Source organism: Lemur catta, chromosome 18 (genome assembly GCF_020740605.2).
Source record: "Lemur catta isolate mLemCat1 chromosome 18, mLemCat1.pri, whole genome shotgun sequence".
Lineage (NCBI taxonomy): Eukaryota > Metazoa > Chordata > Mammalia > Primates > Lemuridae > Lemur > Lemur catta.
The window spans coordinates 14,850,772-14,876,793 of NC_059145.1; the positions used below are offsets into that span (position 1 = coordinate 14,850,772).

Consider the following 26,022-nt stretch of genomic DNA (forward strand, 5'->3'; position numbering starts at 1 on the left):
AACTTGAGACTATCTGTAGCTTTTATCAAGCTTTCTTTATCTTTGACTTTGTGGACAGGAATCAATTATAAGTTAAATGCCAAGATCCTGCTTAATGATTCTCACATGGAACTTGCATCTTTGTACAACCCCAAAGGTAGCATTCCAGCATTGCCCTCATGATTCTCTTTGGTCTATTTAATAGTATATACCTGGTCTAGATTGGTAACACAAAACAGTTGCATCCCATATTCTTGCCAGCAACTATAATCTCAAAACTTTTTTCTAATCTGTCCTCATAATTCTGGCTGTAAAAATTAATGATGGAATTCCTAAAGCAAATAAACACTCACATTCATTTAGATCAGATTATTTTTTGTTTATTTTTTTATTTCTCCTAAAACCCTAGTCCCTTGAAGTAGTATGTGCAATAAGGTTCATTTTCAGATAAATTTGGGAACCATGATTCTGGGAGACTTGCAATGCAATTAGCATATTAAAGGTTCTGAGAGAGCTGCAATACAGAATGTTTAAATTACATTTCTTATACTTGTTTGATTATAGAATACCATGTTATACAATAGATATCCCACTCATACCAAGGACTAGTGCTGGAAAACACTTACATAGATATATAAAACTTTGCCCTTGGATCAACTTCCTCATTTAAAAAAACTATATATTTCACCCCATCTCACAGAACTGAACTTACTAACTTATCGTTTGTCACTACATAATTTGCCAAATGTGTGAAAATTATAAGGCACATCTATGAAATCTCGTGTAGTAATTGTGTCTCATAGGGAAGATTTTGCTAAGATCTTATTATCAGACAAAACATTTTTTTAATCTTATAAACACCATGACTTTAACTAATTATGTTTCTTTCTTTCTTTGGTTAGTCAGATGGGTACAACCAAACCTGTGGATTACATAGAATGTATTTCTATGTACTAGTTTTATTTGACATTTTTATTTTTCTACTGATAATTCTCCATTATTCCAATTCCTTAAATTATTTATTTTCTCTTTTCTATTGCTTTTATTTTTTAATAAGTAATCTCAAATCCTTTGTGAAATAATACTGTGAGTTCATCGATTTATTTTTTCTTGAAGGAAATTCTTGTTATTCAACAAATAGTAAGCCCCCCAAATTGTACTCCTGTGCTAGTGCTGGATAAAAAGTGGTGAATGAAACCAGGTAGGTTCTGTCCTCATACAGCTTTCAGACCAGATTAGGAAGCCAGATAATAGTCAAGTAAACCAAGACGTAAATATGAAATTATAAATTCAGAAAAATGCAAAGGAGGAATTAAAGAGGAAAGCAGTCACTGGTGTTCTAATGGGAAACAAGATACCCATGGCCTCAGACCTCTTAGCACTTAGAGTTAGGGAGGGGGAGAACAAATAAAACAAATCACAAAAATAATACAAGGAGCCAGATCATGCTCAGCAGCTTAGTTTCTATCTTAAGCATTAGTGATGAGATTTGATTTCTGCTTTCAAAGACCATTCTGGCTGTGATATAGAGAACAGATTGGATGGGGTTGAGTATAGAAGCAGGGCAACCGGTTGGTTGGGGCTACTGCCACAGCCCTGCAAGGAGTGATGGGCCAGGGCAATGGCAACACACATGGAAAGAAGAAGAGATTGATTATATTCTCTGCAAGTAGAATTTCTAACATTTATTAATGCATTGCATATGCAGGATAGTGAAACAGAGAAATCAGCAATAATTTCTAGGTTTCAGGCTTGATGACCAGAGGGAGATGATGTCTAACTGGAAGAACACTGGGTTTCAGGGTGGAGATTGCTGGCAGGAATGAGTTCTGCTTGGGGCACGTTAAGCCTGAAATGTTCAGGGTAGAAACCTATACTGAGGATACACATTTGGGAGTTGTCGGTACATAGACGGTGTTTAAAGCCATGGGAGAGGAGGGACGTCTAGAGAGAGAGAAGGTGTAGGAAAGCAAAGGAGGCACAGGGGATGAGGAAGATGCTGATGGGCTGTCAGGAATGATCCCATAGAAAGTGTAAGAAGAGGGAGAGTTTGATGATATAGGAAAGAGTAGGGGTGACCAAAGGAGTGAAATCCTTGAGAAAACGAGAGAGGATAATAGTAATTTTAAAATGCATTGCTTTTCTTCTGAGTCAGAACAGATTGCATTCACCTGGAAAAACATTTTTTTCTTGGTGTTGAGAGTAGTCAGCCTCATTTTTTTTTTTTCTATAACAACTTTATGCATCCTTTGGAACAAACCACCTCTTTTGGAATAAAACCCTTCAGAGCAAATCAATATGTGGGAAAGTCAACGTGTGTGGAAGCAGCTGAAAATATAAAAAGCTCAATCCAAATGTTATTTCTATCACATGGACCATAAACGACAGTCCAGATCTCCCTTTCTCTCCAGCACACAATCACCCCCATGCCCACGCTTTCAAAAGATGACCTCGTCTCTCACTTTATTGAGACTGAGGTCAAGGTTATATTACATGAAATTCCTCAATTCCCTCTTTCACCCTTAACTTCTCTGTGTCTTTACTCATCCTCTCTTCCTACCCATAGTCACAGAAGACAGCTTTGTCCTCATTTCCCACAATAATTGATTTGGGGTCCATTTTCCTACTGTTGTCTTGAGAATCATCTCTCCTGCCTTATTTCTTTAACTCCTTCTTTGACACAGTCTGATTTCCCTGAGGCTATACATATTTGCCAGTCTCCTCCACCCTAATGAGATCCTTGCCACAAATACTTCACTCCCCTCCATGATATCTGATCTTCCTCTTTTCATTACATAACACCTGCAAAAAAGTATCCACTGCATCCATCTGCTTACCATCCTGCAGCTTTTGTTCTTGTCCAAAGTGTTAATTTCAAGGTCACTTTTGACTTCTTTATGGCCGAATATATGTAGTTTGTGGTCCTCATCCTTTATGACTTTGCAGCAACATCTGACATTGTTGATGCCTGTCTATTCACGATACCTAGAATTTCATGGCACCCCAATTTCCTGGTTCTCCTCTTAGCTTTCTAATGAATGTTTCTGTTTCTTTTTCTCTCTCATGCACACTTTACATAATTCAGAAGAGTCTTCCAAAGCCCTTTTGTTTTTCCATTTTCTCTCAATGAACCTCGTGTACCCGCGTCACTTCAAAGATGATGATTTAGAAAGCCATGTTTCTCCGCCTGACCTCTCTTGTGAACCGTAAACTGGCACTGACAACTCTGAGCTGCCTATGCCCCATAAGTAGTGGTGTGCTGCAAATGTTTCACAAACTGGCTCTGTGGAAAAACTGCCCTGGAAGTGAGCCAATTTCCATGGTGTAAATATTCCCACTATGGACAATTTCAAGCTACCAGCATGATGTCACTGAACATGAAGCTGGGAATAGACATGCTGAACGGTGCTTTTGAGCCCTTGCACGTGGGCTCCAGCACACCATTGCATGATAAGCCTTTCAAATTCAACAAACCACAACTGAACTCATCATCTATACAAACTGGTTAGTCTACTTCCAGAGATTATATTAATAAATAGGACTAATAAATCCTTCTTTCTTTCTGGTTGAAGGATTCAATCCCACCTTTGTCACATATTTAGCAATTTGGATAAGTGATCTTGCTTGGAGGGAGGAATGTGTCCCCAGTAATTCATCTTGTACAGAGCTGCTTTCAACCTTGATGACTTATTATACATGATGACTCTTAGAGACATGGAAGGTTAAATAATTTACGCTAATATTATCAATTATTTGTTTTCTTTTAAATTTTAAAACTCCTCTTCCATATAATCTTGTCATTTCATGTGGGAAGGACAGCTGAATTACAAAATAGTACTTATTCTGGGGAGAGTTATTGGAGGAATTGTGTACATTAAAACACACACACGCACATACACCACAACTCTATTTAATAGAGTCTTTTACCCACCACCTGGATTTCTCATCAGGCAACCTATAATTCTACTATATGTACCCTCTAGGTGCCATATGTTGTAATTATACAGAGAGCCAAGTGTTGCTCTAATTAGATCATTTGGCAAAAGGGATTTAGAAACATCATGATGGATATTTACTAGTAGAGATCTAATTAACTCTGGCATATCTGTGACTGAAATATGAAGATAAAACTACATAACAGAAATATAGGGGTCGAACTTAGTAGAGGATCCCAGACCTTCAATATTTACATGGCATCAGCACATCTAAGCAGTCTAGCAGGTTTTATTTCTAGAGATGACAAAGTTAGGAGAGATCCAAATTATCTGCGGTGTCTCTACTGAGAAGGCACAAAGCACTGCCTGTCTGGTTTTAATATCCAGTCACATCACTTCAGTCCTAATTGCTCTTAATTACATGCCACTTTGGTTTGAATATTTCCATGATCACTTAAATCCATTTGATGATACAGAGCTATTTTCTCCGAACAAAGGCACTGCTGAGGTAGTTTAAGGACTTAATTTACCTCTTCTCCAAGGGGCTTGGATGATTCTAACCCAGCCCTGAAATCAGACCATCATACCTCCCTCCCCCTCAGGAAACTATAAAGCTATTGATCCGAAGGCTGCCAACTTATTACTGAAAATATGAAGTGAATAACAGTACAAGCTGCTCTGGCCAGCCATCTTACTGACATAATATTTAAGGCACCAGCAACATTCCAGTGTTTCAAAAAGGGAGGTAATGAAAGCAGTGCTTTAGTTTTACTAATAATTTTTTTTGACTTATCACCAGATTCCAAGTTCTCTTTGCGGTAGAGAAAAGCATCTAATGCTTGCTCCATTTTCAAGCAAAACTGATAAAGACATGGGCTTTGAAATAAGTGAGACCTGGATTTGAATTCCAGGCCTAACATCATCGAGTTTTGCAACTCTAGGTGAAGGAAATATCCTCTTCCAGGTTGGTTTCCTCATCTAAAAGATGAAGTTCATGATAGGACGGATCTCATAACACTTTGAGGATTTTTAAGAGAAATGACAGCATTTAGCAGAGCATATAGTAAAGATTGAAAATAAAAGCTAGGTATTAATATTACTATAATTTTTAACAAATGAGGGAGGTTGTTGGTGTCCATTTTTACAGAGATAAAAATCAAGGCCACAAGACAACCAAAAAATACAAATTAAGAGCCAAAGTAATAAGTAACCGGAACTCCCAAGGATCCCCAAAGCCTAAAATGTATTCATAAATGCACCAGTGACATAAATGGGGATTAAAGTCTCATTTCATCTTAACGGCTAGAGATTCCTGGGCTTCTTCACAGCTAAGCTGCCTCATGATTTTTCCGTCATTATTTTATTTCCATCCACGTCATTTCATAATGCTAATAATCTCTTGTTAAACCTGTAGCTTCTCCCTACTGACGATTTTCCTTCCATTTCTTCCGTCTACACTCTACAGATGTATTGGTCTTCCACCTGGCTGGACCCCCCGTTACCCTCATTTCCTGTATGTGACTTGCTCATGTCTCTCCCTTAATCTCACATGTACCTGGGCTCCAACACGGGCAGTCCTTCCACCTCTGCCTGTCCACGTGGATCACTTTCTTTCACAAAGGCTTACACTCACTTCCCGTTGGAAGCCAATTTTGACAGACTGCTTGATTTTGAGAGATTCTTCCCTGTGTGTTCCTTAAGCACTGCTCTGTACTCTGCTTGGACTATATTATGCTAATTTTTCTTTACTGGTGGTTTCTAAATTATTTCATGTGTGTATATGTGGTCACCATAGCTGAATTTTATAAAACTCCAGAAAGCAAGTCTTGTATGATTTCTATCTTCTCTCCCCTCCTTCAACTGAACCAGACCTTTTATAAATGCTTATAATCATAAAATTAAAATAAAGCCCCTGTGTAAAATAGTCCACGTAAAACCATGGATCCTCAACAGGGATGAAGAGTTCCCACTACTTCATTCTTTTACTTTGTTCAGGAATGTGGGGAAGATGATTGGGGATCTGCTTTTCTCTCTGCTCCCACCATTAAAGCTGCCCTGGCTCTGATTTCTCCGGGGAGTTCAGGCTTTCAGGGCATGAAAAGAATTTCCTCCCTAGCAAAAATTGGGAGCCACTGCCCCAGAGAGCAAAGGGAGATAATTCAGGCCTCCAACCAAATTTACTTCCCCTTCATTTTGCATTAGATGGATCCGTTGGAAGTGACAATTTAATCGAAAGTGTAAGTCACAATGGACAAATCAAAGGCACAGTAAACCAAACAAAAACCCAAGCTGGGGAAAGGTTATGTTACTGGGAAGATGTTTCAATACCCCACATTTTCAGAAATGCACCATTAGTTAGACAGAGGTTGGCACACTTTTTCTGTAAAGGGCAAGATAGTAAGAATGTTAGGCTTTGTGATCTGGGTGGGCTCTGTTATAACTAGGCAACCCTGCCCTTGCGGTGGGAAAGCAGCCATAGACAATTGGTAAATGAATGAGTATGCCTGTGTTCAACAAAACTTTATTTGTGGACACTGAAATTTGACATTTGTATAATTTTCACATCAAAAAATGCTATTTTTCTTTTAAGTTATTTCCTACTATTTAAAACTGTAAACCATTCTCAGCTTGCAGACTGTACAAGCAGAGGTGAAGGGCTAAGTCTGGCCTGTGGGTTGGAGCTTGTCAAGCCCTGGATAAGAGCATTTCAGGCAGAGAGCACAGCATGTTCAAAGGTTTGTGGCTAGAGGAACAATGGCATTTGAAGAACTAAAAGGTCCATGTGGCTCAAGAACTAAGGGTGAAGGTGAGTGAAGGGAGAGAGTAGGTAGAATAGGGAGGCAGGAGCCTGATCAGCCTAGTCTTACTGGTCATGGGATAGACTTCGTATGTAACCTGAGGTCAATAGGAAGCCACTGATACAGTGTCCTACCTGGCTGTGTGTTACAATCATCTGGGAAACTTAAAAAATATTCAGATTCCTAGGTCTCACCTCAGAATTCCTGAGAAGGTGTCTTTGGGGATGGGAGGTGGGATTCTGCATTTCAATACACATCAACTGATTCTGCTGCAGTCAGCCTGGCACTGGTTGGCAGACCTAAATTTGGGAACTACCCCTGGATCTTTTCCTTAGGGATGGAAAAACACTGCCCGAGGAAGGTCACGTGATCTCCTAGATGGGTGCACAGCAAGAGCAGATACTACACATTGACCTCAACCAATCAAGGACAGGAAACAACTTAAAAGGAAGTGGGGACACCCATGACAAAATCATTCCCTCACTCCGTTCCCCAGCGAAATGCAAACTCCTCAACTTGCCATGCGATGCTTTTCTCAACCTGATTCTGAGGAACTTTCCCAGTCTCATCTCTCCCTGCTCAAACTACTTTCTTTTCAGATATGTTTCTTTCCTGCTGCTCCTTGCACCTAAATATCCCATCACCACCTTCTCCACCAGTCCCCTCCAGGAATCAGATGATGTCGGTTGGTTGGTTCATTCATTTCATACACGAATACTGAGTGTCTATTCCAGGCACAGGACAAGGAGCTGGGGGACCCATGTGATACAACACAAATGCTCCCTTTGCTCATAGCCCTTTCAGCCTGTTAGGACAATAAGCATTATTTAAATAATCATACCTATAAATATACAATTTATAACTGTAATAAGATGAAAAGGCTCTGCTATTTAACCCATGGTAGAAATTGTTTTGTCCTTTTTTTAATGACACTTGTAAAATCTTGATTTAAATTAGGTTATGTTTTATAATCTCAAATGCGTCTTGTACAGAGGAGAAATGTGACATGCATTCATTACATTGAATTAATCAGAGGTGTAATGTGGGAAGTTTTCTCTTGTAAAGATCTGGGTGAGGGCTGGTTCCAAGGAAACCAGGTAAGAGGTTGGTTTAATAGTTGCAAAGTTTATACGAGACAATAAGGGCTGAAAACTAGGAGAGGGGGCAGAGAACTGACTCACAAAGAGAGGATTAATATGGGAGATGCTCTGAAAGATCTTTTTTTGTTTTAAGTCAAGAGTTGCCTTTAGATTAGGGGCCTTTTAATAAATAGTTTCATATACAAATTCTATATATATGTCCTGAGGTATAACCAATATTATTCTACAACACATAAACAGAATTAGGAGTCAGGCCAGTCTCAGGTGGTCGCTACCTGAATTTGGTCATCATTTTAACCCCGACCATAATATAACATGACGTACTATACTGAGGTGGAAAATGTCTGTGGCTGAGGGCAAGTTCATGGGGTCTCCCAGAGGACTGGGTCCATGGATCTGTGGATTGTGGCAAACATTTTAAAACAAATCTCCCTGAACTCTTTGCAACTGCCCTTCGGGAGAGCATAAAGCCATAACTTTTATCCGTGGCTGTAGGAGAGAGAAACAGAGGGAATGGAAGGGAGCTCTGGGTCTGAATTTGAGAGCAGGATAAGCTCTTTCTATTTCCATAACTGCACATGCAAAATTAAAATGATATAGTACTACCAATAAGCAGGGCAACAGATTCTAACTAGAGCAATGATGCTTGTGTTGCTTTGATGTTGTTTTGCCTCCAAGGCAGGATTTCCATTATTATGGAGATGAACTGCCTCTAATTATTGCAATAACATAATTGTTCCCCAGGGCAGAATTCCTAATAACAGAGCTGTATAGCTCTGCAGCAACTGTAAGAGATATCCTGAGGGCAGGTTTCTCATTAAGAGCACATATATAGATACTCTGCCTCCAAGAAGAGAAACAGAATGCCTGAAGCAATAAACTTTCCTTTCCACACTAGGATACGATCGGCCTTCTGGGCAAATACCTGCTATCACATTTGCTCTGCCTCCCAGACTGCCAGCGTCTTCAAACCTGGGCTTCGCACCTTATATACAACATAGAGTTTTGCAGCCCTGTGCTGGGATTTCCTTCCATGTCTTACATGAATTTCAACTCTTCCAAAAGCCTTTGGGAGGAGAGGCAAATTAGGGCCATGATCTAATTTCACCTTGGAGGCAGACTTCAATGTCTCGAGACAAGATGCATGCACATGAATTTTATTTCTATTTGAGTTAGATATTTTCACAGAACGCTAGACTTGATCTGATTATACTGTGGGGGTCAGGCAAACTTAAACATATATTTCAGTCTGGCAAGACATGCCTGAGAATATGGATGTTTATACAGTTTTATTGTGTCTTCAGAAGTGGTCCTCAGTGGCCTAAAAGTGCTCTGCCCAAGGTAACGTTAAGGTTCCTAAATCCAGCTGTTGTCCTTGCACCATTATTTTTTTGGACCAAGAGGAAGCATCTAGCACTTGCTCCTTCTTGCACCTTTCTGTTCCCTTAGCTTCTGTTTCTTACATTCCCCCATCTCTTTGAGTCTCCTCCTTCAAACCTCCCAGCAGCCTTGGCTTCTGCCCAGTCTTTGAATGTCGCTGCTCCCCGGGGCTCCTTCTTTTGAGCCACAGATGTTCTCACACTACAAAACTCTCTCTGGATGGACTTATGCACTCCATGGCCTCTCATCTACCAATGACGTTTAGATCTCTGTCTCTACTGCGGAACTCAGACCCACATTTCCAACTTCCTATTGGACACTCATGCAGCACTTACTGTATGCCAGGCAGTGTTCTAGACGCTAATGTTACAGAGTGGAACAAAACACCCACAAATCAAAAGAGTCCTTCAAGATGGAAAAGGGAGGCAGAAGAAGAGGTCAGGGTGATGGGAAGGGAAGAGGGCTTGCCTGTGCTAGCTTTGAAGATGGAGGAAAGGAGCCAGGAGCCAAGGAATGGAGGTGACTTCTGGAAGCTGGAAACAGACTCTTCTCTAGAGCCTCCAGAAGGAATGAGTTTTTTTTGCTGAAACCTTGATTGTAGCCCAATGAGACCCATTCCAGAATTTTGACCTCCAGAACGATAAGAATCTAAATTTGTATTATTTAAGCCAAACACACACACACAAACATACACACACCACACACACACAAACATACACACCACACACACACACATATGGGCACATGCACAAGTGTCTGGGTAGAGGGTGGAGGAGACAGATAATAAAATTAAAAAGTAAACATGTAGTCTGTTGGATGGTGATAAATACTAGGACAAATATAAATTAAGGAAGGAGGATGGAAGTCAAAATCTTAAAAAGATTTAGTGGAGAAGGCTTCACTGAGAAGGTGACATTGAGTAGGAATTTCCATTTGAGTGACATCGTTACTTGCAGGCACCTCAAGTTCAAGATGTTAATACTAAGCTCTTTCCTTTCCCCTCTCAAATTGCTCTTTCTATATTCAGTACTGTGGCAAATGGCAGTGCCATGGAACAGCTCCTCAAGTAGAAATTCTAGGAGTCATTTTCTTTTTTTCTTCTTCTTTTTTCAATCCTACTCTCTGTGTCATTAAGTGTTTTGAATTCTACCCTTGAATAGCCTGTGTATCTGTCTTCCCTCCTTCACTCTCAGGAGACTCACATGACCGAGTCCTGATGATTTTGTCCTAGACTACTGCCTGCAGTTGGCCCCGCTGCATCCCCATCTTCCTCCGTACTGTTTCTCCACATTGCGGGCACAGCAGTATTTCTGCAGCATGCACAGGACTGTGCACTCCCTTGCACAAAATCCTTTGACTCTGTCCAGGGTCTTATGATTCCTGTCTAAACTCTACAAAATACAAAGCCTCTACGATCTACGGCTGCCCTACATTTTTCAGTGTTCCTTCCCAATATATCACCTTTATAACATATGACTTAGGATGTCGAAAAACTTTTATTGTTATTTTGCTACTGGGTCCCTGCACTAGTGTAAGAGCACCCTGAGGGCCGGGTTTACATTTCCTCATTCTATCTCCAGTGCCAAGCAGAGGCAAGCACTCAGTGAATGCTCTGTTCATTGAATGAAATTGGAATTGGCTAGTTTGACAAAACATAGTCACGCTGCTGCTCTAAGACCGTGCCTGTGACATGAGGGCTGTAGGTCTGAGATTCTTTTCGGAAACATTCAGCGGCATATCTATACCTGGTTATATCCATTAGTCTGACATAATGTATTAGTCTAATGTTTAAAAGGGAGGAGAGCGATTCTCAAGCATGAGTAAGAACAAGAAGTCTTTATTTATACAATGTTAACTAGAGTAGCACTTCACTCATTTTTCAGCTTTAATGATTAGTAAAATATTTTGTCTAAGTGAATTTTCCAGGCAACTAAACTTACCCTTTTAAGCACCAAGTTAATTTTTAAAAATAAATATTGGCAATGGGCAGTCTTTCTGTATCATAGATAAATTGCTTGCTTGCCTTACTAATTTAAGCTTGCTGAAGATAATTTTCCTTCTTTAGAGATGTCATATAACAATAATAATTGTCATCCTTTTCTGCATTCTTTCCCTTGGTCTATGAATGTATGGTCCATAGTGAACTGATATTAAAATAAAAATAAAAATAAGTTGCTGACATTTGAAAGTTGCAAGCACAAATAAAAGCCCTATTTCTAGTTTCTCTTGAAAAATGAGAAGAAGTGGAGGCACCTGACCTGCAGCTCCCTGCGGCCAAGTGGGGTGGGCATCTCCCTTGGATGGGGCACACGCTGAAGACCCTGCTGTTCCCCTTATGCTACACCTGGCCAGTTCTCGAATGCATTCACGTCACCCAGCCAGTGATCTGGTTAATCCATTCTGAGTGAGGTAGAGGGAGGAGCAGAGCTTTGAGAACACAGCACCCATGTGGAGAGTGAAGTGCTAATACTGATAGTTTGGGACTAGCCTGGTGACACTGAAGGCGGAGGTGATAAATTGGGTAATGATGGGAAGTTCCCTCAGTTTAAATATATTTTTAGTGCCAAATAAATGCTGAAGCGTATTTGAACCCTATTAATCGAATCAGCAATAGAAGGAGTGAAAACAGGTAAGTCAAGTGGTGGAAACAATCAATTAAATTCACTTATTAGATAGAATTCTTGATATTGATATACTATTTTCCCAAAGGTAATTTAATTAGTTTATAATGATGGTTAAGCTGCAGCAGTGGTAAGCAGTCACGAATACTGTTCAAAATATTAGGTTGTTTCTTTTCTTCTAGGCACATAGTAAGATTGCATTTCTCTGCTGGGTTGCAGGGCCGTGAGTCTTATTTGGCCAGAGAAACGTGAGTGAAAGCGAAGTGTTGCACTGCTAGGCAGGAGCTGTAAGAGCCCGTGCTGTTTTCCTTCTGCAATGGCAATGTTCCAGAGCGGGCTGCTCTCCCCGGCTTGGCCTTGGAGGGGAGAGAGCCACCAGCAGACCCCTGATGTGCATGCACTATGAATGATAAATTGCCTTTTGTTGCTTTCAGCCACTGTGGGTTGTTTGTTACAGTAGCACAGCTTAGCCTCTCCTGATTAATCTACAATATTACTCATGTATAGTTTTGGGTATATCTGTCTTTTACCCATATTATTATTTCTTAATAATTTTTTTCTTTATGTCATCTTTAAATGAAAACTTTTTAAATGCAGCCTTATTCTAAGCAATACATGTGGTACATGCTAGTTATTAATATATTTCAATTATGTTCAAAGTAGATAGATAACTATTAAAAGTAATCTAACATACCACATTTTGGGAAACACTGAGGTAAAATAAGAGCTAAACCTGATGTTGAAGGCTGCAAAATAAGAAACTGTGCTCTAAATTTTCAGATTTGGGTCCAAATTTGAATTCCATGCCAACATTCAGTTAACTATACCGCTTTTTGGATATACCGGCAATCAAGAAGGGATGTATGTTATGAGTTTAATATTTAGGTGAATACATCATCTATAAACCATATCAGGTTTGTTTACAAAAGCCATTAAAAAGGACAACATCATCAGCAAAATGGTCTAATTTGTATATGCAAATGCAAAGGTGTACAGGTGTAAAGGTAGATCCACACACAGTTTCACAGGCTTCCTTATCGCATCCTTGAGTACCTGACCTTTAGCATCAATTAAAATCATTATGTATACAGCTGGCAAATCCTGTCTTAGGGGTGACAAACAGAGACGCACGCATAATTGCCATTTTGAAACAGATTGAGTAGATTACAGAAAAAGGTAGGGGATAGTTTATAGGAGTGACAGCCAAGAAAAGGTCTCGGAGACACCTGCCATTTGGTGCAATCTACTGTAAAACCTCAAGTAACTCCTATATATTCACATTGTATAAACAACATGCATTCTAAATGCAATTCATGCATAATAGGAAATACACAGGTGAAGAGTTTGGATATTAGAAAGAAAAAGCTGTTGTCTCAAAAAGATGTAATTGAAATAAACAAAAATCAAGCAGAATAATCTGCTCTATGTATGCAGAAGGAGTTTTGAAATTAGAGATAGTTAGTCTCAAAAAAGGAGAGATGAACAGGAGACATCATAGCCACTGCCAAATAATCAAAGGGTTGCCATAGCAAAGAAGCAGCAGCTTTATTTGTATATGCCAAGGGAGGTAGGATGGAGAAACGTGGGCAAATCTGCAATGAAATTTTAGACTAAAATTAAGGAGGCTGTTTCTAGCTGCTCATCTTCAGGAAGCTCTAGCAATCTTCAACAGGGACCACGTGAACTCCCTCTGCAGGGAGTGCTTTGTAGAATCCCAATATCAAGAAGGACTATGAAGGCCAATAATTTACCATCCACACTTACAAATCTTCAGTCCTTTGATTAACATTTAGTCGAGGAATAGCAGAAAGTATATGCCATGCCTCCCCCAAACTATTAATTACAGACCAACACATTATTACAGGTTAACTAAATATTAAAAGTATTTCAAGATAGTACCTTTCATTTTCTCTTAATATGTCTCTTCCCTTCTTCCAGGTATACACAGGTTTTGGAGAAGCTTTGGGCTTACACTCTATGACAACTTCACCTCCCACTTTGACAAGAGTTACTCTTTTCAAGAGTGTTCTTGAAAAATCTGGACCTGCAGCTGGAAGACAATATAAAAAATAAAATTATTATTGTACAAGAAGCCTCCCCCGACGAGATCATTCTGTAGTGTTTTTCTTTCTCTAATGCACTTACTGGTGTGTTAATCATCAAAGGAGGAAGCTAAATTTTTTTTAAAGTAAAGCAAGTAGCACTGTAAGTTTTGATAGATTTACTAAAATGCACCAGTTGCGTGTGTACAGCTTGATGAATTTGGTATATATCGTGAAAATCAAGACAGAGAACATTTTCATCACCCTATTGACGGATTCTTAAAAAAAAATTTATTCCATTTTCAAGTAAACAAAAATTTTAAAATTTCAGATAAGTAAAAGAGGGAGAAACAAAATAAGAAACGCTATGAGGCATGCTTCTGATTGCGTAGGTTAAAGCATCCCCTCTCTGATACAGTTACCACCTCTGCTCTGTCCCGTAACGCTGTGTACATATATCCATCTTCATTAGGAAACATGCCGAAATGTCTACACTGTCACTTTCTGTAAGTTTCCCCTTAAAAACAAGGGCTTTGTTCAGCTTTTCCCTACTAGTGCCTGCTGCAATGCTTAGCCCATTTAGGAGAAACTGTGGCTTGCTCTTGGAGCAAAGATCTTTAGAAAACTGTATTATATGCTCATCACTAGTGTTCTAAAAAATTCATTCATGCCGACACCAGTTATATAGTTACATAGAAATAATATTAAGGAATATTTTTCTAAAACAAAAGATACATATCTATATCTTCACAAAAGTAAAATAAAAGATGTCTTTCTAGAAAAATCTCTATTTTCTTCTGAGTTGATTGATCAATGTGTGAGAAGAGATTTTGGAATGGATAAATTCATCTCTTGGAATCTTAATTTTACCATATTTAAAACCCCTGACTCACTGCAATTTGACCTGACAGAATTTAAGATTTCAGACCATGTTGAATGTAAAATTTAAATACAAACCACAAATTACTTAAAGGAGGACTGGGAGTGAGTGTGTGTTATGTGGGTGGGGAGGTGGAGGTCAATTTCTTAAATGTACCTAAACCATATGCTAATGATTTTAAAACATAAAAACAAGCTTCAGTGGAAGAAGCAAGTTAAATCTTTATTAAGTGCTTTTGTTGTGGAAATATTTTCAGTAATTGCCTAGAAACAAATCAAGATAGAAAGGTTACTTTTTAATGGGGGGATACAATGTACACATGGAGCTGGTATTACTGTGTGAAAGTGAAATTAAATAAATGAATCCAATAGGCAATTGCTATCTTAATCTGTGTACCCTGGCTTCATGAAGGGAGTCTGTAATTCAGAGAGTAGCTCAATAACAATAAGTGCCATTAATAAGTAGAGTGCAAGTACAGATGTTTCTGCTATAATGAGATAAATGCATTCCTGGTATGGTCTGCAAAATCACATACAAAAAATTACAGGGTTTATGAAAAAGGGTGAGGGAAGACCTACTCAATTATTTCCGTAACAAGAACACTAACAAAAACAATAACCATCCTGGTAAATATTAATCATGATTAAATATAAAATATGATTAAAAAGATAAGTCAAATTCATAATAGAGAAAATACTACAAAAAATACAGTGTCTGTGTGTACACACATGCATGTGTGCACACATGTGCATGAGCAAGAGAAGGTAGCTTGATGGAAGAAAAAAGAAGGAAGCGTTGAGATCTCTAAGCTATGAAATAAGGGCAAATTGCAGAACAATTGAGAACTATGAAATAAGCACTATCACGTTAGGATACATGGCCAAAGGGTGCCAAGAGGAAGAATGTGCCTTGGATGGGAATCTTGTGCAGTAGGTTTATTCCCTTGCCTAGCTGTGTTGCTCTGTTAGTGGGCTTTGTGTTTTTAGTTGCTGCTACTTAGTGAAATACATGAACAAAACCAGCGTCTGTGTTATACTGACATCATTCCCCACTTACCCTTCCATATAAGCTAGTTTATGTCAGAGAAAAATGTTTTAGCAAAACAGACTCATTCTCATCTTAGATAAACATCTGAGTTGATGCAAAAATGTAAAAAAAAAAATCAGGTCTTCTAGAAGTTTTTTTAAACAGATATTTTGTGAAATAAAGTTATAAATCTGTATTACATAAAAATCCGTTCTTAAAACTATACCTTTCTACATACATTTTTTTTATCACTTTAGGCAGACATTTTTCAGCTGTTCAGGAGGAATTCTGCAGTAGCATTTGAAATGAGTTTACATAAATCAAACTCTGCACAACACATGGATGTATTTGTCAAAAAAACTATATATTGCTTTTACTGGATTTGAAATAGCATATCAGCCACACAGAAAACAGAAAACATACCTTCTAGTTTCAAAGGCATTTGTAACGTACTATTTATGTGCATGTTATCTTTTGGAGATTTTAGAGATAAGACTGACTTGAACATCTTTTTCTCTAATAAAAATGGAATTATCAATTCAAATATTTTTCTTTTGTTTACTCAATTTGTTTAATTTGCTTCTAGTGTTATCTAACCCTGCAAATCTATCGGTTGTCATCATAAGCTACAGTGCTTTCTACTGCAACATTTTTAGAACTTCATCAATTTTTGATTAGTTGACTCATTAATGGGTTTCTTAACATTCTGCCATTTTGTTACCATCTTTTGCACCTGAGATGCTGTTCAGCAAGTAGGATTATCTGTACCTGATATTTATGCAGAGGCTTGAAGGAAAAGTGAAAGCGGCACATCCAATTTGATATTCACAAAGAATGAGGTTTTAAAAGTTATTGGTAAGGTCCCGATAGAGTACTATGAGAACCTAACTGTTACCGGCACTTCAAAAACTAGTGCACATGGAAGGTGAAACTTCAGTAGGTGCCTAATAGTTCAGAAAAGACAAAACCAACTGTCAATTTATCCATTAAAGTAGCTCAGATACTGGGAGACCCTAATTTGCTAAATCTAATATACTTAAAAGATAATATTTCTCAAGGTAACTACTAGAGGGCACCACTCCCTCAGTGTTGGAATGAGTCACGCTACAGGGTACAGTGACTTTATTGATGAGAAGCATCTGGCTGAAAGAAGTCCTGTAAGCAATTTACAACTATTTGTTTTTACTTAATAAAATGACTTTTGGTCACATATCAAAGGTATTCTAAGTGGCCAATAGAACACTTAAAAACAAAAGTTCTGTGCCTTAATTACTGTAATTTCTCAAGACAGATTGCAGAATGAAAACTCCTTAACTAGATAGGCAGTGGCAGTCCCATTTGGGAAATACATGATTGTGATGTTTTACTATATTGTTGAAGAGAAAAGGATTATTATGCACGCCAGTTCTATCACGGTTGGCCTGCAGAAGCATCACTGGGAATATTGCCTGTTGATGGAGACTACTAAGGCTGGCCCTTTTGGAAGTTCAGAATTTCACGTTATTCTAAACTCTGTCTATTATCTTTATTACCTCTTCACTCAATAAAAATAAAATTGCAGTGAATGCATTAATTCAAATCTTTCCACAGTTGAGAAGAAAATGCTGGCATCAGATTATAAGATCCTTCTTCTGGCCTGCTGAATTGCTATCTATTGATAGAAGGCAGGGCACAGTGGAAATTTTCTTCCTTCTAGGCACATCATTTCAGAATGGCGGATTCAAAATTGGCCCTCTCTAACCAGCAATGGAGACTCTCAGCAAAACTCTGAAGTAGATGATTTTTCCATTCCATTCTGATGTTAGCATGATGTGTCCCTTGTAATGTCCCTAAGACCCGTATCCTGCTTGTTTGGGTCTAATTCACTGAATGCCCTATTTCCTGAGGGCGATAATAATGCTTCTACCATGGCAGCTCTTGTATTTATGGGCTCCTATTCCTTGGGCAAGTTATTATGAAGCAAAAAAAATAATATTTACAGTCATAAGATTGTTTTGAGGATTAAATTAAATAATATATGTATTGTACATAAAGTACTTAGCAAAATATTTGGCCAGAGTAAGAACTTCCTACCTCCCATTCCCCACTGCTATTTCCACCATTATACTACACCCACCACCGTTATCAGGGACTTCTTTTATGCTGAACAACTTCTTAAAGTCAGAGAAATAAATCTTTGTTTGAAAAAAGATAACTCTTTATTTTGAAATAATTATTAATATAAATTCACAGAAAGGTCCAAAGATAACACAGAGAGGTCCTGTGCATCCTTCACCTAGTTCCCTCCAGTGGCTATGTCTTATGTAAATACAGTACAGTATCAAACAAGGAAACTGATAATTGGTGTAATGCGTGTGTATAGCTCTGTCATTTAATCACATATTAAAAGACTTGAATAAGCACCACTGAAATTAAGATAGAGAACTATTCTATCTCTACAAAGATCTTCTTCATGCCCACCCTCAATAGTCACACCCAGCCTCCACCTACTTACCTTCCTTAATCCTTAGAAACCATTAGTGTCTTCTCCATTGCTACAGTTTTGTCATTTTGAGAATGTTTATATATATATAATGTGTGTATATATATGTATATGGAATCATGCACTATGTGACCTTTTGGGAGTTGTTTTTCACTCAGCATAATGCCCTTGAGATCCACCTAAGTTGTTGTGTGTATCAATAGCTCCTTTTTATTTCTGAGTAGTATATGCTGGTATGGATAAGAGCTACATCTTTAATGTTGGCATTTCATGCTCTATGATAACTGACAAATACTTTTAAGCATAGGAACCATTTCAAGATCTCTCAATGTTTTCTCTGCCAACAAGTAGGATCAAGAATAGCCTTTTAATATTTTTTATAAAAGGTTTGAAAAGCCAAAAATTAATTATGTAAACATGGGTAAAAACTCTTTTTCTTAATCCCAGAGAAACATTTTAAAGCCATTTCATAACATCATTTCTTATACAATTAACATGATAATTAAAAATCATTCTTCTATAATGCTTTAAGTAGGGCTTCAGCTGCTAAACCCCTGTTAATCTCCTTTGAGATATCCTATCTATATAAAGATAATAAGATATTATGCATTTTTAAACTATGTAATCACATTGACTTTCTTATATCAGTCCAAATTGGTGATATTTCATTGTATTTGGCCCCGTGTCCTAAACTCTTATGCAGATTCACATCCTTGGCTAGGCAAGTGGTGTATATTATTGCAATGTCATGTTTGATCATGAATAACTCTGTTATATGATAGAAATCTTTGCTAAATGAACAGAATAGAGTCACTAGACTGTGATGGTGAGAATCCTCATATTGCAGTGGTTAAGAAATAGTAGCTCTTGTCATTAGGTATTATTAGAACGATTAGTTCGTGGAAGGCAAGAATATGTATCATAGATCTGTATATTCCTTGGACCTAAGCATACTACTTGGCATAGAGTTGATATTTAATCAATATTTGTTGAACTAATATATGTTATAGGAAAGAACTCAGGGATTCAGTTCAAAACAGAAATTCCCTTCTCATGATCCTTTGCCTGGCTACCACATCCCTTTCTTCCCTCCAAATAAACAGCTTCTTGAACTCCCTGGCCTGTGTACAGGACACTCTGGAGTTGGGCCTCAGTCTAATGAAGCAAAGTTACCCAAGAAATACCAGATGGGCTGTTTATACTCCTAAATCACCTGAACTGGTATGATGGTACATGTTTAACATCTGACTCTCTAAACAAAACAAAACACCAAAAAACTTGGTTTGTAGTGTTTGCTAATTTCTGTGGTGTAAATACTCCTACGATGGCCAATTTCTGGCTATCAACATGAAGTCACTGAATGCTGGGTTGAGAAGAGATACACAGAATCAGATCTTACCATTATGAGGAAGCTCCAGCACATAACTGCCTTTCCCCAAAACACATACTTAGGGGAAGGTGACAGGGCAAATGGGCTCTGGGGCTTCAGCTTTCCCCAGATTTAGACCTTACTCTGCAGAAGTACATGGTCTCCTCTTTCCTCCCCAGGTACTCTAAACAATGGACCCTGTGCTGAGAAGACAAGAACTTCAACTCCCTTCTAATTCCTCTGATGGTTTCACGTTAAAAATCTGTTCCCTGAGGCGTTGAGAGCCAAGGTGTCACAGTAGTTTTAAAGGCTGCAGTGACACAGGCTCTGCCCTATACATGTAGGCCCATGAGAAACATATTACAATGTAGGTGAGCTATATTTATGGAATGTGGCAGTGACCCATAGCTTGCTTATCATGCTCCTTCAATGAGGCACCAGTAACAGCTTTTCAGGCAAAGAGAGCACACATTTTGCATTTGCGCTATGTTCATTTTCACCACATTCCAAAGGCTTTTTAAAAAGCAAGACGCTAAGTACAAATTAATTTCTTTAGGAGTCTAGAAGAACCATGGTCTGCTCATGTTGGAAAAAAAAGAGCTGGAATGTTGTTGGTGCAAATGCTCTATTTTTGGAAAAAATTGCCTCTTGTGACCAATAGAGCTTTTGTCAATACTAGGTTCACATGGTACTCTTGGATAATGTAATAACAATGGAAACATGAAACATGAATTAACTGGACATAGAGTGGTTATACCAACAGAACAGCCCTGCCCTCCTTCCAACCTCTACTTGCTTCTACGCATTCAAAAGCTACTCAGCTATGATGGCTTAAGATTGGGTAAGGAGGGAATCTAGAAAGCAGGTTCTAGCTCTGTGGTACCTCAGTTTAACTGATCATAGGACTTGCCTGGAGGAACTTGTTAAATATACATACTCTTGAATTACACCAACTGTGAGAGAGACCTGGGATTTTACACCTTTTGTCACTGAAAATGTGATCCCTGGAGCAGAAGCATTGGTGTCCCCATGGAGCTTGTCAGAAACATAGAATCTCAGGCCCCCTCAAGACCTGAAATCAGAATCTGAATTTAACAAAATACCCAAGTAATTCATGTGTGCATTAAAATTTGAAAAACACTTCTAAATCTTTCATTTATTACTGTGGTAAAAAGCACATAAAGTCAAATTTACCATCTTAGCCATTTTTAAGTGTACAATACAGTGCGTTAACTATATGCACACTGTTGTGCAACAGATCTCTGGAACTTTTTTCATTTTGCAAAACTGAAACTTTATAACCATCAAACAACAATTTCCCATTTCCTCCTCCTCTTCCTCAGCCCCTGGTAACTACACTCTGATCTCTGTTTCTACGCATTTAACTACTTTAGATATCTCATAAGTGTAATCATACAGTATTTGCCTTTTTGTGACCAGCTTGTTTCACTTAGCATAATGTTCTCAAGGTTCATCCATGTTGTAGTGCATAAGAGGATTTCTTTCTTTCTTTTTTTTAATTTCAGCTCTTCATGGGGGTACAAAAGCTTAGGTTATATACATTGCCCATGTCCCGCCCATCCCCCTGAGTCAGAGCCTCAAGCGTGTCCATTCTCCAGACAGTGCGCCTGGCACTCACCATGTAGTCATACCTCCATCCCCCCCCACCTCCCCGAGTCAGTACCTTCAAGCATGACCATTCCTCAGACGGTGCGCAATGCACTCATCATGTAGGCATACACCCATCCCCTCCCCCCACCCCCCATCCCAGTCTGATATCCAATTGGTATCCTTCCCTGAAGTGCATTTAGGTGATGATCAGGGAAACCAATTTTCTGGTGAGTACATGTGATGCTTGTTTTTCCATTCTTTGGATACTTCACTTAATATAATGGGTTCCAACTCTCTCCAGGAGAACCAAAGAGATGTCGTATCACTGTTATTTCTTATAGCTCAATAATACTCCATGGTATACATATACCACAGTTTACTAATCCATTCGTGGATTGATGGGCACTTGGGTTGTTTCCACATCTTTGTGATTGTGAATTGTGCTGCTATAAACATTCGGGTACAGGTGTCTTTGTTATAGAATGACTTTTGTTCTTCTGGGTAGATGCCCAATAATGGGATTGCTGGATCGAATGGTAGGTCTACTTGAATCTGTTTAAGGTATCTCCATAATGCTTTCCACAAGGGTTGCACTAGTTTGCATTCCCACCAGCAGTGTATGAGTGTTCCTTTCTCTCCGCATCCACTCCAACATGTGTTGTTTTGGGATTTTTTGATAAAGGCCATTCTCACCGGAGTTAAGTGGTATCTCATTGTGGTTTTGATTTGCATTTCCCTGATGATTAGGGATGTTGAGCATTTTTTCATATGTTTGTTAGCCATTCTTATATCTTCTTTTGAAAAATTTCTATTCATGTCATTTGCCCACTTTTTGATAGGGTTGTTTGATTTTTTCTTGCTGATTTTCCTGAGTTCTAAATAGATTCTTGTTATCAGTCTTTTATCTGATGTGTAGTATGCGAAAATTTTTTCCCATTCTGTAGGCTGTCTGTTTATTTTCGTGACTGTTTCTTTGGCTGTGCAGAAGCTTTTTAATTTGATCAGGTCCCATTTGGTTTTTTTTGTTGTTGATGTGATTGCCTTAGGGGTTTTCTTCATAAATTCTTTGCCTAGACCAATGTCTGTAAGAGTCTTTCCTACATTTTCTTCTAGAATTCTAATCGTTTCCCATTTAAGGTTTAAATCTGTTATCCACCGTGATTTGATTTTTGTGAGAGGTGAAATCTGTGGGTGCTGTTTCAGTCTTCTACATGTGGCTATCCAGTTTTCCCAGCACCATTTATTGAATAGGGATTCTTGTCCCCAGAGTATGTTTTTGTCTGTTTTGTCAAAGATTAGATGGCTATATGAGGATGGTTTTATATAATGAATTCAGTAAAGTCTCAGGTTACAAAATAAATACACACAAATCAGAGGGATTCATATATGCCAATAACATTCAATTGGAGAAGCAAATTAAGGACTCAATACCCTTCAAAACAGCAACAAAGAAAATAAAATATCTAGGAGTATATTTAACTAGAGAGGTAAAGGACCTCTATAGAGAGAACTATGAAACACTAAGGAAGGAAATTGCAGAACATGTAAATAGGTGGAAAACCATACCATGCTCGTGGATTGGAAGAATCAACATTGTTAAAATGTCTATACTACCCAAAGTAATCTATAGATTCAATGCAATTCCTATTAAATTACCAACATCATTTTTCACAGATTTAGAAAAAATAATCATACACTTTGTATGGAATCAGAGAAGACCCCATATAGCAAAAGCAATTATAAGCAAGAAAAACAAAATGGTAGGTATTAATTTGCCAGACTTCAAACTATACTACAAGGCTGTGGTTCTTAAACTGCCTGGTATTAGCACAAGTGCAGGGACACTGACCAGTGGAACAGAACAGAAAATCCAAATATAAAACCATCCTCATATACTCATCTAATTTTTCTTTTAAATAATATTCTGTAGTATGTATATACCACATTTTCTTTACCAATTAATCCATCCATGGACATTTAGATAGTTTTTGCCCCTGGGCTTATTGAGAATTATGCTGCAATGAACAAAGGTGTGCAAATATCTCTTTAGATGCAGTTTTCAATTATTTTGGATATACACCAAAGAGTAGGATTGATGGATTGTGTGATAATTCTGTTTTTAATTTTCTGAGCAAAAAAGACAATGTTGTGTTTTCCATAATGACTGTAAGTAACCATTATACATTCATACCAACCGGGTACAGGGTTCTAATTTCTTCAGTTTAGTTCTCTCCCAACTGAGCTATTTCAGTAGATTACAAGGGTTCTAATTTCTCTACATCCTTACTAGCACTTGCTGTTTTCTGTTATTGTTGTTGTTGTTGTTGGTGGTGATGGTGTTTTTATAGTGGACATCATATCCAGTGTGAGATCTCATCGTGGTTTTGATTTGTATTTCCCTACAGATTAGCGAATAAGCATCTTTTCATTTGCTTATTGGCCATTTGTATATTTTGTTTGGAGAAATGTCTATTCAAGTCCTTTGTCTATTTTTTAATTGGGTTACTTATTTTTTGTTCTTGTTGAGTTGTAGGAGTTCTTTGTATATTCTGGATATTAACCCCTTATCAGATATATGGTTTGTAGATAGTGCATGGAAGTTTTTTAGTTTGATGTAGTCTTGTCTATTTTTGGTTTTGTTGCTTATACTTTTGGTGTCATATCTAAGAAATGATTGCTAAATCCAATGTCTTGAAGCTATGTTTCCTTTTAGGAGTTTACAGTTTTATGTTTTATGTTTAGGTCTTTAATCTGTTTTGCACCAGTTTTTATATATGGTGTAAGGTAAGGGCCCAACTTCATTCTTTTGCATGTGAAAACCCAGTTTCCCCAACATTTGTTGAAAAGACTGTCTTTTCACCAGTATATAGTTTTGGCATAATTGTTGATAATCATTTGGCCATAGACACCAATATTTATTTCTGAACACTCTCTTTGGTTCTATTGGTCTATATATTTACCTTTATGTCAGTAGCTAATTGTCTTAATTACTGTTGCTGTGTTTTGAAATCAGGAAATGTTAGACCTACGACTTTGTTCTTCTTTTCTCAAGATTGTTTGGCTATTTGTGAATCCCTTGAGATTCTGTGTGAATTTTGGAATTTTTTTTCTATCTCTGCAAAACAAAAAAAACGCCATTGAGATTTTAATGAGAATTGCATTGAATCTGTAGGTTGCTTTGGGTAGAATGGACATTTGAACAATATTAAGTTAAAATCTTACCCACAAATATACAATATCTTTTTATTTATATTTTTTGGCTTATTATAGCAATGTTTTGTAGTTTTCAGTGTACAAGTCTTTGTCTCCTTGGTTAAGTTTATTACTAAATTTTATTATTTTAGATGGTATCGTAAATGGGATTGTTTTCTTAATTCACTTTTCAGATTGGTCATTGTTAGTTTATAGAAATGCTACTTATTTTGTGTGTTGATTTTGTATCCTACAACTTTACTGAAATTGTTCATTAGTTTTAACAGGTTTTTCCATAGATACTCTAGGGTTTTCTACATATAAGATCATATCATCTGCAAACAGAGAGAATTTTGCTTCTTTCCTTTATAATTTGTATGTCTTTCATTTCTTTTTCTTGTCTAATTGCCTTGTCTAGGACTTCCTGGTTAAACAGTAGTAGTGAGAGTGGGAATTCTTTCCTTGCTTCTGATCTTAAAGGAAAAGCTTTCAGTTTTTCATGATTAAGTACGTTAGCTGTGGCCTTTTCATATATAGCTTTTATTATGTTTAGGTTATTTCCTTCTATTAGTTGAAAGGATGTTGAATTCTGACAAGTGCTTTTTTATCAATTGAAATGATCATGTGCTTTTTGTCCTTCATTCTGTTAATGTGGTGTATTTTTAATATGTTAAACCATCTTTGCATTCCAGCTGTAATCCCAATTTGTCATGGTGCATAATCATTTTAACGTGCTGCTGAATTCAGTATGCTACTATTTCCTTGAGTATTTTTGCATCAATATTCATCAGGAATATTGGTCTGTAGTTTTCTTGTATCTTTGTATGCTTTTGGTATTGGAATAATGCTGAGCTCAGAAAATGAATTTGGATGTGTTCCCTATTCTTCGGTTCTTCAGAAAGTTTGAGGAATATTGGTGTTAGTTCTTCTGTAAACATTTTATAGAAATCTCCAGTGAAGCATCTGTTTCTGGCCTTTTCTTTGTTGGGACACTTAAATTACTCTGTTAGTCTTTTTACTAGTGATAAGTCTATTCAGGTTTTCTATTTCTTCATGACTCAGTCTTGAGCAGTTGTTATGTTTCCAGCAATTTATCTGTTTTTTCTAGGTTATTCAATTTTCTGGTGTATAATTGTTTATAGTAGCCTCTTACTAGCCTTTTTATTTCTGTGTCATCAGTTGTTATGTCTCTTCTTTCATTTCTGATTTTATTTATTTGAGTCTTCCCTCTTTTTTCTTAGTCTATCCAAGAGTTTGTCAATTTTCTTGATCTTTGCAAAAAATTAACTATTGGTTTCACTATTTTTTTTTATTTTTCTAGTCTATATTTAATTTATCTCTGCCCTAATCATTATTATTTTTTTATTTCTGCTGTTTTTGGTTTTGCTTATTCTTTTTATAGTTCCTTCAGGTACAAAGTTAGAATTTTGATTTGACATCTTCCTTTTTTTAAAAAAAAATAGGCATTTATTAATTTTCCTCTTAGTACTACTTTTTCTGCATCTGTAAGTTTTGGTATGCTGTGTTTTCATTTTAATTGTTTCCTAATATTTTCTAAATTCCCTTGTGATTTCCTGTTTGACTCATTAGTTGTTTAAGAATGAGTT

At 37.5% G+C, this 26,022-nt stretch overlaps 1 protein-coding gene across 1 annotated transcript in view; it reads right to left on the bottom strand.

Annotated features, from left to right (window-relative positions):
* The window catches only part of CNTN4 (contactin 4), a 434,888-nt gene that overhangs the window by 108,539 nt on the left and 300,327 nt on the right, over positions 1–26,022 (bottom strand). Inside the window, exon 10 of the mRNA XM_045530432.1 lies at positions 13,713–13,863. Within this exon, the coding sequence (XP_045386388.1) occupies positions 13,713–13,863 (151 nt within the window). The remainder of the gene's footprint in view (positions 1–13,712; positions 13,864–26,022) is intronic.